The 14,859-nt window shown below is 54.3% G+C and overlaps 1 protein-coding gene across 2 annotated transcripts; it reads left to right on the forward strand.

Annotated features, from left to right (window-relative positions):
• The first annotated feature begins 213 nt into the window (after window positions 1-213).
• LOC119231358 (galectin-9-like) lies at window positions 214-12,109 on the forward strand. 2 transcript variants are annotated; one of them, XM_037493133.1, is made up of 10 exons: window positions 214-256; window positions 3,688-3,779; window positions 4,256-4,457; window positions 5,683-5,793; window positions 7,580-7,615; window positions 8,860-8,910; window positions 9,497-9,538; window positions 9,990-10,078; window positions 10,199-10,361; window positions 11,963-12,109. In XM_037493133.1, the coding sequence occupies exons 1-10, from the start codon at window positions 215-217 to the stop codon at window positions 12,107-12,109; spliced, it is 975 nt and encodes a 324-aa protein (XP_037349030.1). In that variant the 5' UTR covers window position 214. The 2 variants fall into 2 exon arrangements, with proteins under 2 accessions (XP_037349030.1, XP_037349031.1); XM_037493134.1 differs by lacking the exon at window positions 7,580-7,615.
• The last annotated feature ends 2,750 nt before the right edge of the window (window positions 12,110-14,859 follow it).

The following is a 14,859-nucleotide window of genomic DNA, read 5'->3' on the forward strand; positions in this document are numbered from 1 at the left end:
GGTCTCTGGCCTGGGAGGGGGCAGCGGTTTCTCTGCCAGAGACTGCACCTCCCCCAGCACCCCACTTTGCTATATCTAGATCCACATCTTCCTGCTTCTGGCTCCTCCCCACTGAACAATTGCCAAATCAATTAGGCTTCTATTTCTTGGCTAAGTCCTCTCCAGTGCAGAGGACTGTCTGGGGAAGCAGTGCTGGCCACAGGAGCAGGACAAGATGGCTTTCAGCAGTGCCCAGCCCGTTACCTACCAGAACCCAGTGAGTTCCATGATGCTGGTGGGTGGTGCTGGCTGAGTGGTGGGCCTGTCTAGGCTGTAGGAAGCAGTTCTGGATGTTTGAGGAAACAACTCATGGGTGGCAGCAAGTGTGTGTAGGGAGAGGCATAGGGGCAGGTAACATCCCAAAGAGAACACAGAAAGCCATTTGGGACAAGCTTGGCACAGTTATGTTCCCAGGGTCAGAGCAATGCCTTTCGGGGAGGATGGTGCGGTCAGCACCTGGAACTGTGCATTTGATTAATGCACAACTGATCTCCCTCTGGGTGTCTGTCCTGTCCTGGGTGCTCTGGGGAAGGCAGGCTTTGGTGATAAATGGAAGAATGGTGGCTGGCAGGGTGGGGAAAGTGATAGGGCTTCTGGGGAAGGGGCCAGTCCAGCCTTGGGGGTCAGGGGCCCTCACTTTAGAGATGGCTTCCCTGGGTTCAACCAACCACTTACTGGATGACTTCGGGCAAGTGGCTGTAGCATCCCTGGCCAGGGTTTCCACATCTGTAAAATGGGGATAATCCAGGAGCCACCCCCCGGCTTGAGATCAGGACTAAGCAGGAGGCCTTTCTAGAGAGTTTGCAAGGTACCTGCCTGCCTTGTGGGTTGTTGCGCTGTTTTGTATTCTAAGGAGTCTGGGGGCAGCAGGGAAGGCCATCTGAGGAGTTTCTGCTCCCTGACGGGTGAATTAGTGTGTATAGGGCAGGCCAGGGTGATCTCAGAGGGAGGAGAGAGGACTGTGTGAGGGGAGAGGGAGGGTGAGAAGGGTCACCTTTTGCCTCTTTTTGCAACAGATGTAGACCTTGTCTGCAGGTGTCTTGCTCAAACCCAGGGAGTCTTCATGTCCCCACTCCACCCCTGGGAAAGCTGAGATCAGAGAGGTTGTGGTCACTTGCCAAAAGGCCCCAATGGAAAGTGACAGAGAAGGAAGGTGTCTTGACTCCCAGGACAAGGGGGAAGCAATTATGGAGCAAGTCAGCAACTGGCCCAGGAAGCATCTGTGTTCACTGTGTCGTGGGCCCAAGCCTGTCGCAGGAGTCTGACTGGCAAAGAGATTTCCAAGGGGCAGGGGCGGGACAGGTGAGCTTCCAGAGCCTTTCTGGATGGTCAGCAACAGGGTGCTGAATGGGGGGAGTGACTGAGACTGTGCACTGGATCCTGCCTCAAGGGCCCCGCTTGGCCTGTGCCCTCCCTGCTGGCTGGTGCCCTGTGACCAGCTAGTGGAGGCTTCTGGGGTAGGGCTGGAGGAAGCTGGGCCCGGTGTGATGAATGCTACCATGAGGCCTTAGGCTCAGGATGTGACCTTGGGCAACCACACTCTCCAGATGGGGGATTGCAGAGCTCCTCCCAAAATGCCATTTATTTTGATAAATGTTTTATTCTTTCTAGTCCTTGTACTCCGAGGCCGAAAACTTCAAATCATTAGGGAAACCCTCCTGGGGGCAGAAGAGAATTAAAACAAGCCCTGGAGTCCAGACAAGAGAAAGAATGGGGGCAGTTGCCACGGGCACTGGGACACTCCATCCCACATGGGGGGCTTCTCCCGGTGAACCACTGGCCCCATCGGACCCTCACTTTCTCCACAGTGTGACAGGAAGGGCACGTGGCCCAGCCATCTTCTGCAGAGCTGTCCCCACCACTAGGGTCTCTGGCTTGGGAGCCTCAGCCCATTCTCAGCTCAGGCCTGGCCTCATCTGGCCCAGCCTCTCCCATGGCCAGAGGGGCAGCTGGACCTACAAACAGGACAGGACTCACTGTGGTCGTGGGGAGCACTGGGTGAGCCAGGAGCGAGGATGCTCTGTGCTCCCCAAGAGAGGCAGCCTGTGTGGCAGTAAAAGCATGGGTGCTGGGTCTTTTCCTCTCTTTCCCTCTCTCTCTCTCTCTCTCTCTCTCTCTCTCTCTCTCTCATACACACACACACACACACACACACACACACACACACAGAGCAGCCATGACCAGCCAGATTTAAACAACTCAAATCCATTCTCTTACAGTTTTATAGGTGAGAAAAGAAAGTCAGTGTCAGTAGAACTGCTCCTTCTGGAGGCCTCAGGGGACAATTTGTTTCCTTTCCTTTTCAGCCTCTAGTGGCTGCCAGCTTCCCTTGGCTCAAGGCTGCTTCCTCTTCCATCTCTGTTGTCACAGCTCCTACTACTGACTCTGCTCTCCCACCTCCCTAGGCTGAGGAGCCTGTGGCTACACTGGCCCACCCCGGGAAGCTGGGAGATGGCCCATCTCAAGACCCCTCACTCCTCACACTTGCAGAGTCCCTTTGCCAGGGGTCGTAACATTTTCAGATTCCAGCGATGGGAATGTGGATGTTTTGGGTGGGGGTAGAGGTAGTAAATGTTTATCCTACCATGTCCACATCAGAGTCAGCTAGTGTTATCAATTTCCTTGACTCCTTCCAGAGATACTTTATCCCTCAATAAGTAAAGGCATGTAAAATAGATTTATATCACCATAATTTAAACCATAATTTATTTCACCCTTTTCCGATTGTGGGCATTTAGATTGCTTTGATCCTTTTTCTGCAATGAATAACTTTGTCTGAAGAATTACACTCAGCTAAATATAGTCTTTCAGAATTTGGAGATACCATTTAGGAGTATTGAAATCTTACAAAACATTTTTGGGGCTGCTGGGTATTTTTTCTTTTTTGAAATACATTGTTTTGACTGTTCCTATGGAAAATGCAGAGAGAATTATATGAACAATACATAGGCATCACCTGACTTCAACAATTATTAACTCATGATCTGTCTTGCTTCATCTATGCTCACACTTATTTCCTTTCCCTCCCTTGAGTTCTTTTGAGAGGCAGGGCCGCGCGGAGACACTAGAGAAGATCTGGAAATAGGTGCCACTAAGTGGCTGGAAAAGTAAAAAGGTCATGATCACCATTGTCCTATGGGTGGGGTGGGCAGGGAAGAGTGTCTTTTTCTTGGCCCTTCCAGGTGAGCAGAAAGGTTTATCCTCTTGAATAGGGCGATGGGACCCTTGTCCCTGAGGCCGTCTGAGCCCCAGTCCAGGCCCCAGGTGTTTACCAGGAACTTGGTGGGGGGCCCAGGGCCTACATCTCAGGACAGGGTGCATGCTCCTTCCCTTCCTAGTAGAAGGCCCTCCTGGAAGCCCTCATTTCCTGCATGCTCTCAAGGGAGGCCATCTCTCTGTCCCATCGTCCCCAAGCCCGTGTCTCCACATCACAATCTCAGAATGTCTGTATGACTATCTAGATTCTCATGTGCTTCCTCCTGGGCCTGGAAGATCAGTAAGGCCCAGACACCCTCAGTGCTGTTCACAGCCACACCAGGCCCCCAGGGAGGTGCCAGGCATTCAGGGGAGCCCAAGCAAGCACTGAAGGCTGAGGGCAGGAAGAGAAGGGGGTGGACCCACTGACTGACCTACATCTTCTCCCTGCAGGCTGTCCCTTTCCGCAGGCTAATCCCAGGGGGTCTCCAGGAAGGACGTAAAATCACTATCAAAGGGACCGTTACTCAGTCCAGCGAAAACAGGTACCTGGAACTCTTGTTTCTCTCCAGCCTCAATCCTTTGCAAGTCCCAGCACTTTTCATCTCTGGTGCCTTTACTCAGTTCCTCCAAATCCCCAGCATCACACGAGGGGCTAACAGGGCTACTACCATCTGTGGGCCAAACACAGGCCTATGCAGAAGCATAAAAAGTTGTGGTGTTGAACTTTGTACTCTCTGTCTCAGAGTTGTCTTCCTATGTTGACTCCAATTTGTAATTAGTTTCCAAGACCTAGGCTTCGCATGGGTAGTATCCACATTTTTCCTCACCCACTTCCCACTTATTTTCAGAAAGTCACACTGCAGGGGCAAGATGTAATAAGGGCACAGAAACACTAAGTGTAACTAGTGGAACAGAGAATGTCAACAAACTAGTCTCTGCCTGGCAGGTAAGTGGGCAAATTCTTGAAGTTAGAGGTGAGAGGCCCTTGGTCCTCAACCGAGTTGTTTCCCGGGCCTAGGTTTCATGTGAACTTCCAGACTGGCAGCTCTGACAACGACATAGCCTTCCACTTTAACCCACGCTTTGAGGATGGAGGGTATGTGGTCAGCAATACAAAGCAGAATGGGTCCTGGGGGCAAGAGGAGAGGAAGAAGCCGATGCCCTTCCAGTGGGGAAATCCATTTGAGCTGTGCTTCCTGGTGCAGAGCTCAGAGTTCCAGGTAAGCAGGGAATCTTGCTGCCCTTTCTGCTGCCTGTCCCCAGCCCTGGGGCTCCGGGAATCACCTTTAGAAACTCCCATTACTGCATTGGGTTGAGCAATAATATGTAGCATCAAGGCTGTTTCTTTTTAAGGGTGTTAGTGATGGCTGCAGCCTCCTGGAGCACATGTTGGCTCTTTCATTCAGAAAGAAAGAACTAGTTGGGCCTCCCTGGTGGCACAGTGGTTAAGTTTCAGCGCTATCAAGATATTGCCAACCACTGCAGTATGAGTTTATCCCTGGTCAGCCAGGGAGGTGGCCCACATGACACAGCAGACCTCTCCTGTCTCACCCGTAGCTCCCCTCAGCAGTGTATCTAGTAAATGTGCTCAGTAAATAAATCTGCCTGTTCTGCTCCCCATTCTGTCTCTGGGGAATCCTTTTACTCCCCTCATCTGTGTCCTACATCCCAGTTCTTGTATGCATAAAAAAAAAAAAAAAAAAAAAGGGCCTCCCTGGTGGCGCAGCGGTTGAGCGCGGGGTTGCGAAGCTGCCCGCAGCCTCTGCGGCGCCGGTTCGATCTCCTGCTGCTCCCCGGCCACCACAGGAGGGTCCCACATGGCGCGCAGACCTCTCCTGCCGCCCGCTGCTCCCCTCAGCAGTGTACTTCGGTCCTTCTGCCTGCTCTGCTCCCCGCTCTGGCTGTGGTGAATTCTTTCATCCTCCCGTGCTTCTGACTGTACCCAGTGCTTGTATAATGACTGTACCCAGTGCTTGTATAAACAAACAAACAAACAAACAAATAAATAAATCTTTAAAAAAAAAAAAAAAGAAAAAACAGAGTTAGGCCTTGGGTTCAGGCAGTTGGGCGAGTTTATCTGTATATAGAAACATGGAAGTTCCCAACCCCTCAATGGGCAGCCCAAAGTCACCTCTCCTTGGTTCCCAGTGAATACTTGCATGCACACGTAAATGCTCATGTTGAATAACCCCCAGGTGAGCTACTATTAGAAAGACAAACCCTGCAATAAACAAACACCACAGAACTAAAAGCCAACAACTAGAGCCAAGCAGTCTCCACGCACCTGGGCTCACGGGTATGTCCCTGACACACTGTGCAGGTTGGGGCCCTCCCCTAAGGGGACAGATGTGATAAACAGAGGCAGGTGCTCATGTCTAGAGGCAGGGGTGGGTGCTGGAGGCTGGGTGTGTCCCCCTTTCCTGTGCAAGTGACTCTTCTCTGCAGGTGACAGTGAACAGGAGCTTCTTCTTGCAATACTCACACCGCGTGCCCTACCACCGTGCAGACACTCTCTGTGTCAATGGTTGCGTGCAACTGTCCTACATCAGCTTCCAGGTAATACCGTCCACCTGGCACAGGCTGGGGGTGCAGTGCTGAAGGTACCGGCCAATCTCCAGCCAGGTGACTCCAGGGACACACCTCCCCTGTCCTGTCCTGCCTGTGTGGCGGTCTGCTCTCTCTGCCTGCCGGGCTCTCTCCCTCTTACCCCTGCTCCTGCCTTTTCTCTCTTCCTTGGCTCCCCTAACACCCCTTCCCTCTCCCCCTGATGTCTGCCTTTTGTTTTTAGAACACCCACATGGCCCCGTCCAAGCTGCCTCCGCCATGGTGCAATTCTCAAAGCCTTCTCATTTCTCATCTAGGCCCAGGGGGAACAAACAGTGAGTGAGTGATAATCAGAGGCCCCAACAGCAGTCAGCAGAGGGTCCTAAAAGTACTAGTGACCCCAGTCACACAAGGGTGCCCTGTCTCAGCCACACCACCCAGCCCAGAGCTGGAGACTGAGGAGTCATCCTTGAGTCTCCCCTCCCCTCCTCCATGGCTCTCCATGGCCAGCACTCTCCCTCCTGGAGCCTCTGCCTGGCTCCAGGGCATGTGGTGCCTCCCCAGAGGACCTTGGTCTAGTTTCCCTCCCTCAGACCCACCCACTGCCAGACACATCTTACCACATCTTCTCCCTGCTTAAAAATCTTAAAGGCCCCCCAGCAGCCTCCCCTGCTCCCCCGAGGCTCTCTCTCTGGCCTTTAACTTTTGTACATGCTGAAAGCCCCCTTTGCCTGCCTTGACCCCCAGTCCCCACAAGCAAGCCCCTAATGGCCCTTCAATGCTCTATTTAAAATGTTCTATTTAGATGTTTTATTTAAATATCATTCCTGGCATCTCCCACCAGGCAGTTGGCTGGATGCCCCCTCCCTCCGTCAGGCGGGACTTTGTACACCTCTGTGCTGTGCCATCACCCGTCCCATTGTGCCTGTGCCTGTGTGTCTGTCCCCCCACACCACCTCCTCCTCCCCACACCCAGGAGCCTCTGGCTAGGACTTGGGCTGTTCATTACATAGTAATAGCGGCACAAATAAGAAATAAATGTGGACTGCAGTTTGCACAGCCAGGAGAAAGGCGTCCAGAATAGTCTGCTGGATGGGGTCAGATTCCTGGACTCGAAGGTGAAAGGCTGGACCCTTCCTTAAGCCACTCGAGCAGTGGGAGCTAGGGGCAGGGCTGTCTCTCTCCCTAGCCTTCCTGTGGTCTGTCAGGTACAGCTGGACCTCCAGGAATCTCTGCAGGCAGCCTGGCTTTGCCGCTGGCAGGGCAGGGCAGGGTGTGGTGGAGATTGTCAGACAGGACAGATGCCATTTTGATTTTATCACTTGCTGCTTGGGTGAGCTTGGGCAACTTGCTTAGCCTTTCTGAGTCTGCTTGCCTTGCCAGTGAAACAGGAGCTGAGGATTCCTCCCTCATGAAGCGCTGAAGTCAGAGCCTGGCACATACTAGGTCTTCAGTAAATACCAGCCTTCAATTTATGGGTGAAAAACGGCACTGGGGGCCATGTGCTTGCCTCTGGGAGCTGAGCAAGCGACATGGCCTGCATCAGACTCATTGTCCTCTCTGCAGCAGCCAATGGGGATGGCCCTCTCCTCCAACCGTGACAATCCCCACCCCGTTTCATAACCGTACTGTACCTGCCAGGGTGAATAAGATTCTGGGTGCCACAGGCCCAGGAAGGATTGCTTAGGAGCAAGAGGAAGATGAACAATAGTCTGGGACTGTGCCCACAATTTCTGCATTATCGTACTGCCGTGTGGCTCCAACATTAACCACCATTTTGCTTTTCTTATCCCCTCAGTCTGCAGGTGTGTGGGCAGCCTGTGGGAGTCCTCTTGTAAGTCTCTTGCTCTTTTTGGAGTCTCTTTGTTTTGGGTCTTCCTGTGGGTTAGCAGGAGGACATGTGGCCAGGTATTAGGCCTCCCCAAGGGGAGGGGAGTGGGCAGTGAAGTAGGACCCCTTGACCACCTGCCTGGCCAAGGTGGGGGTGGGAGTGGTGGGCATGAATTGGGAGAGGGATGGCTGGCCCTGGTGCATTGGAGAACATCCTGAATTGACATTTTTTGCTCAAGCCACTGCCGTCCTGCCTGCAGTCACAGAAAACCGAGGCCCCACATTTGCTTCCTCCTACAAAGCTTGGCCATGCTGGGAAATTCCCCTGAGAGGAAACATGGGCCGGGGCCACAAGTGCAGCCAAATTTCTTCTCCAGAAGAAACTTTGTCCAGACCTTGCTTTCTTGAGGGAAGAAATAGTCCCATTTGCCCGTTTTAGGGTCTGGTCCTGGTGATGGGCTTGGTTACAAGCCCAAGGTGCACTTGCCATCCAGCATCTGCACCCTGTTTCGTTCTTTCTTTCTTTTTTTTAAAAGATTTATTTATTGGGCCTCCCCGGTGGCGCAGCGGTTGAGCGCTGGGTTGCGAAGCTGCCCGCAGCCTCTGCAGTGCCGGTTCGATCCCCGGCCACCGGGCGAGGGTCCCACATGGCGCGCAGACCTCTCCTGCCGCCCGCTGCTCCCCTCAGCAGTGTATTTCGGTCCTTCTGCCTGCTCTGCTCCCCACTCTGGCTCTGGTGAATTCTCTCACCCTCCCGCGCTTCTGACTGTACCCAGTGTTTGTACAAATAAATAAAGAAATCTTTAAAAAAAAAAAAAAAGATGTTATGAAACCAGAAGAAATGATAGATTTGCTCCTTGGGCCTGAAGATGTCACTATGCCTTGACTCTCACTCTCTTCATTAAAAAAAAAAAAAATTATTTATTTATACAAGCACTGGGTACAGTCAGAAGTGCAGGAGGGTGAGAAAATTCACCAGAGCCACAGTTGGGAACAGAACAGGCAGACTTATGAAATACATCACTGAGGGGAGCAGCAGGCGAGGCAGAAGAGGTCTGCAAGCCATGCGGGACCCTCCCAGGTGGCTGGGGATGGAACTAGCTCTGCAGAGGCTGTGGGAAGCTTCCCAGAAAAGCACTCAACCCGCTGCGCCACCAGAGGAGGCCCTGCATCTGCCCTCTGGTGGCATTTCGTGGTATTGCCATTGGTGCCTGTGAAACTGGTTAAAATGCGGGTTCTTTATTCTAGACTCAAACAGTCGTCCAAACCGCGCACAGCACCCCTGGACAGATGTTTCCCGTAAGTCTTGAAGCTCTGGGCAGCTCAGCCCCATCATTACTGCTTTAGTAAGAACTGGGTTTTCTAGTCCCAGAGTTAGGAAGAAAGCAGTGCAGCAAGGAGAGTGAGGACATCTGGGTTAGGTCTTAGCTCATGACTCGGGGGCAACTTTCCTTGGGACAGCAGACAGTCTGGGTTTACCCAGCAGCCCAAAGGGTGGGTCTCCTTGGGACCAGCAGGAAAACCTGTCCTTCTGGCACTTAAAAGGGGGTGCAGTGGCCCTTGGAAGTGAGATTCATGGCCCTGCCTCCTGAGAATAAGTCCCAGAGATGTCACTGCTGGTCACAGGCTGAAGGAGCTTCTCCTTCTCCTGTGGGAAGCCTGGGGATAGTGGGGCTACCTGTTGGATGTGCTGGGGAGGCTGAGGACCACAGTGGGGTTGGAGGACAGGGCAGGAAGGACTATCATGGCTGACATGAGAGGGAGGGGTTGGAAGAATTCAAGGGCTGAAGCCTCAGGACCCCAGGCTCACACTGGAGCACCCCTAGACTGTGTGGGGGCCATGGGCACACATGCCCACACTGGATTTCCTGGTCTCTTTCAACAGAACGCTATCATGCCACCTATGGTGTACCCCAACCCAACTTACGTAAGTGGTTGCCCTGGGAGGAGTGGAGGTTTGGTTTGCATTGGGCAGCGTGGGGGTGAAGGGCACCTCACAAAATTAAAGGCGGCGCTTCAGTCAGCTGACGTTCTTCAAACAGCCAGTAAGTAAGGAGAGTGTTGACAGGTGCTGTCAACTGTAATGTCCCCTGACCGTGAAGGGAGGCCGTCCCCTTCAGTCAGCTACCCTCTGCGTCTGGCCAAAGTGCCTCTGGTGACAGTTTAATCCCCCTGACTTCAGGAAGGCTGAACAAACTTCCTTGAGCATTTAGTGAATCAAATAAAGCGACCATGGACTCTTCCACAAAAACACACTACTCTAGGCGTGGTAGTCAGCTCAGCTGACACTCTGCTGACACTTGGTACCAAGGGCCCCGTGCAGCAGGGCTGGGCTCTGGCTGCCCCTGGTGACCTGCCCAGCCCCTCCCCCTGTCTAGACCCTGCCTTTCTTTGCTGCCATCCCTGGAGGGCTGTACCCATTGAAGAACCTTTTCATGACAGGCAGTGTCCTGCCCAGGGCTCAGAGGTAAGCCAGGCCTCTCCCGGAGGAGGCACCCCGCTATTCTGGCTATCCCCAAGGCTCTGGGCTGGCTGGGGAGGCCCAGTAGGCTGAGGAGGTCCATGTGAGTTCCCCACCTCACCCCAGTTTCTACATCAACCTGCGCTCTGGGGGTGACATCGCCTTCCACCTGAACCCCCGATTCAATGAAAATGCTGTGGTCCGAAACACCCAGATCAACAGCTGTTGGGGGTCTGAGGAGAGAAACCTGCCCCAAAAAATGCCCTTCACCCGTGGCCAAGGCTTCCAGGTAAGGTCCCAAAGCCTAGACTCAGAGGAGCTCCCTTGGGGCTGAAGGACATGGGGATTGGGGGTTCTTTTATTGGTTTGAGCTGATGCCTCTGAGGTGAGGTCTGGACCCTGAAGAGAAAGTGGGCAACAGATTCTGTTCTAAGTATTTCCCACAGATGGTGGGCGGTGCTGGCTCCCTTTCACAGGTGAGGAAATAAACTCACAAGTGCAGGTTACTTGCCTCCGCTCATGGAGCCCCAAAGTGACCCAACACATCCAGAAGGAGGCGTCATGCTTTTCCTCACCCAACAATCCCTCATCTGCTCTGGGACTGAGGGCCCCTCTGCGCAGAGTAGCCAGGGGCTGGGGCACAGCAGGAAGTTCAGGCGGCCCTGCCCCTGCTGAGGTTACAGTTTAGGTGGAGGAAGAACCAGCAAGGGTGGGGGCAGCTCCCTGCAGGCACAACAGGCGCCATGCAGAGAGCAGCACAGGAGCAGGGGGGGCGCAGCCCGTGGCCTAGGCACCTGCCTGGCCGAGGCACCTGCCTGGCCTGTGGACTGCCGGCTGGCACGGGTGCCACAGTTCAGTTGAGACCTCAATGGCAGAAGGACTGAGCCAAGCAAAGGCCTGAGGGCACCTTCTCAGTGGGTGGAAGCGGCAGGTCCCATGTGCAGAGCCCCGAGCCTGGGCTCTCTGGGATCAGGGAGGCAGGGCTGCAGGGGAGAGAGGGGGAAGGGTTGGGGGTGTCACTGGAGGCCCCTCACACGGGGCTGGTGTCTCAGCCCTGACCACACACTCAAATACCTGCAGAGTTTAAAAAAGAAAAATCAATGCCTGACCTGGTCCCCGGCCAAAGAAGGAAGGGTCTGGGCATCTGCGTTTGAAAACATGCCCTAGTTTTCTGCCCAGCCTTGAAAAGGACTGTGTGGGCCTCGAGGACCAGGGAAGGAGCTTGGATGTTCACAGTCTGTTGGGGTGTTTCAAGCCAGAGCGCCCCAGCTTGAGTCTAGGGAGCTGTGTGACCTTGAGCAGGTGGCTTCACTGCTCTGGGCTCAATTTCCTCCTCGAAAAAACGACTGGGGCCGCTGGCCATAGAGCCCGTTATTAGGGTGAAATGAGGTGGCGCTTGTGACAGACTGAGCCCTGCCCCGCAGCGGGGCCCAGCCACCCTGAGGGAGTGTTGGGGTGGACCTGGTACCTCCGGACATGGCAGCGCCGGCTCTGAGCACGGATGGCTTGAGCCCCGGTGGGTCAAGGTCTAGCAGGAGAGGGAGGAGGGCAGGACAGGCCTGGGAGGAGCACGGCTGGACTGGGAGGCAGTGAGGAGGCAGGAAAGGCAGGGAAGGCTTGCCTGGAAGGGCTGTGAATCCCCCAGGGGGTTCCCAGTGCCCCCATGTGTGCAGGGCAGGAAGGGCGACCTTGGCGAGGGACACAGCGTGGTGAGGCCTGGGAAGTTGAGGGCAAGAGCTCAGTGAGGAGCGAATCCTTGTGTGAGGCTAGAAAGCGGGTTGGGGCTGAAGGGAGGCTTGAGGAAGCGGTTGCTGGGGTGAGGACACAGGAGCCTGCGCTTAGCGCTGAGGACTTCCCAAGCGGGGCGCCAACGACGGCCTCTCTGCCCAGGTGTGGATCGTGTGTGAAAGCGGCTGCTTGAAGGTGGCAGTGAACGGTCAGCACCTGTGTGAATACAAGCACCGTGTGAATGACCTGTGGGCCATCGACACCCTGGAAGTGGGGGGTGACATCCAGCTGACCCAGGTGCAGACATAGGCAGGATCCCTGACCCTGGCGGTGAAATCTGGGGTGCTGCTGTCTCGGTCTGCTCACCAGCACCTCCTCTGTCCCAGAGCCCTCGGACCCCCCTCCCCTCCCCCGCCTTCCCATGTCCCTCAAATAAAGAAAACGCTTGGCACAGGCCTGGGATGGTGTGGCTTATTCAATGTGAGGGGACATTTTGGCATCTCTGGAATTAGGGGGAGGGTGTCCTGGCCAAGGGCCGTGGAGGGAAAGTTTGCTCCTTGCTTCACTTTGATCAGGAGTGTCCAGATAGCCCCACCTGCTCCCATGGATCCCCCACAAATCCCCCAAGGTGTGAAGAGACAGGCCAGCTCCATTGGGGCAGGGAGCTCTGTTGGGGAGGCTTGGTGACAGGTGAACAGAGGAAACACTGATGCTTCTGAGATGGTCCCGAACCCTCCTTCCTCCGGTTCCCCATGTCTGAGTGGGAGGAGGCAGCAGGTAGGGTTGGGAGAGGGTAACTCAGAAGAGGCCTGTCTGTGTTAAGAGTGATGCCGGAATTGTCAGGCCTAGTCTCCCAGCCAGGAACGGATTCCAGGCTGCAGGGCAGTGCTGAGTCCCAGCCGCTAGACCCCCCATGGGTTGGTGTCTCAGGAAGCCACAGCAGGAACTTCGCAGACACTCAGGCAAGCAAGCGAGAAGAGGCAGGTTTGTGTAGAAAAAGTTTATTGAGAAGAAAAAGAACAGAAATAAAGTGGGACTCCCAGGCCAGGGAACCAGGCCTGGGAGGGGCAAGGAAGCCAAAGTGAAGTCGTGTCTCAGGGAATATATACTTTCTTTCCCTGATTATTCTAAAGCTCTACCAGTCTCTTTGTGATTGGTCAGTTTTTGGCTGTCTCACTTAATTTGCTACTGAGTGGGGGATCTTCACATTCCTTATCTAACAGGTCTGTCTTTCCCCATTTGTTACATCTTTATCTTTATGGTCTAGCCCTCCCGGTGAGCATCTTTACACTTTATCTTATCATCTGAAGAAAACCAGGACCATCCTTAACAAGATTATCTGTGGTGCTGGGATGTTTGTTTTTCCCAGTGGAATTGGTTTCATTTCCTTGCTTGTCCTTATCTCTGAAGCCTTCCTGAATTCTTCAAAGGTCCCCTCTTGCACTGTCCTAAAACTGCCTAATAGCCCTAGCTTGCCCTGTCTCAAGAGGGTTCCTGCACTGGGGCCTAGGGGTGGTGGGAGTGGCTCAGTGGTGGGGGGCCTGCCAGTCACTGGGCCATGCAGGGGGCCTGGCTCTGTGTCTGGGTGATGCCAACTCATCCTGCCATGCCAGCAAGATCTAGCGCCAGGGGAGTTGGGGGCGCAAAGCCCAGTCCTGGCAGCCCACTAGCAATGCAGAGTCCCAGCCCTGCCACAGCCCCTCTTTGTCTGTCTACAGGGTAGTGATATGTTGTGTCAGGCAACACCACACTGACAAAGAAATGGCAGTCGTGGAGCAGGCTACACAATGCAGGATTCTGCTGAAGAGCAAGATCCTGGCCTTTTCATTCATACACAGCATTGCTGTAAGGGTGCAGGAGCAAAAGCAGATTAAGGGGGAGGAAATTAAAGAAAGGGGAAGGGTGTAGAAGATTAGGGATTGTGAGTGTGCCCCCAGGCTCTTACCTGCTTGACGACTTAGTGTTCTCATTGAGATCACACCCTAAATTCCCCACCCTGGTTTTAATCTTATCAACAAGGCATCCACTGATCAGCTTCTGGGGTCTCTTGTTATACATCCCCCGCAGGCACTCCGGACATGCCTCGTGATGCGTAACCTTTCCAGTGTGATCCAGCTTTGTGCTCTTTGATTTGAAGGGCACTCCAAAGGGTTGGGCTCCTGTGCCTAACTGGCTGGGACATTTGAGCTTGTTTAGGATTTAGAACTATAGATGACAAAATGGCGGCCGAATAGGCTGCCTAGGAGTAGCAGACCCACAGCGAGATCCCAGATCCTGGCATCTGTGCACCTGGGACCATGGCAGGGCACAGGTCCTGGTGGCTGTTCTTGGCAGTGGTGCTCAGAGGCTTTGCCAGGACATCAGAGACTGACAAACTCCTTTCTCACCCACCCTGCCTGCTCCAGGGGAGCAGCTACAGGCAGGAGGTAAGGGGGAGAAGGGAGCAGGGGAGGAGAAGGGGGGAGAGGGAGGATGGAGGGAGAGGAGAGCAAGAGGGCAGGTGAGGAGCAAGGGAGGGACTGAGATGAGGGAGGCAGGAGAGGAGGGAGGGAGAGGCAGAGAAGGGGAGAAAGGGCCAGGGGAGCAGGGGCCACCCCAAGCTGGGACCAGATTGAGCTGACCAGCACCCCAGCCCTGCTGAGTCCTCCCTGCTCTCTCTGGGAATAGATGTGGCTCCGCCCCCAAGAGAAATGATTTCCCTCACTGCTGCCAAGTCTGAAAGGCAGCCTGAGCTCACCAGGGCAGGTGCCAAATCATTTTGGCCAAACTCTCATGATTAGTGGCCCAGGGAGGGATGTTGGCTTCTAAGGTCAGGCTGGGTCAGGGGCTGTGCCCCGCCGTGGCTTCCTGTGCGGCCACGCCCCGCGGGTGACCTGCAGCTCCTGACCCCACAAGGGTTTTCAGATGTGGGGAGAAGCGTGGCCTGGTGGGAACCCCCGTTTGACCAGGTTGTAGGACCACCAGCCCCCATTCTATGTAACACCCCACCCCTAAGACATCAATGTGGTTAAAGTAAAATGCCTTTCATATAACAACCTCCATCGGGAATGAGACAGGGA

Source organism: Talpa occidentalis, unplaced genomic scaffold, assembly GCF_014898055.3.
Source record: "Talpa occidentalis isolate TD23 unplaced genomic scaffold, MPIMG_talOcc4v2.1 talOcc4.7, whole genome shotgun sequence".
Classification (NCBI taxonomy): Eukaryota; Metazoa; Chordata; class Mammalia; order Eulipotyphla; family Talpidae; genus Talpa; species Talpa occidentalis.

Excerpts from the sequence above, each read along its gene's own strand:
- LOC119231358 (XM_037493133.1), top strand. The coding sequence starts at position 215 with ATGGCTTTCAGCAGTGCCCAGCCCGTTACCTACCAGAACCCA. Across the intron at positions 257-3,687 it reads CCGTTACCTACCAGAACCCA|GCTGTCCCTTTCCGCAGGCT; the intron begins GTGAGTTCCATG and ends TTCTCCCTGCAG. Across the intron at positions 10,079-10,198 it reads GTCCTGCCCAGGGCTCAGAG|TTTCTACATCAACCTGCGCT; the intron begins GTAAGCCAGGCC and ends ACCTCACCCCAG.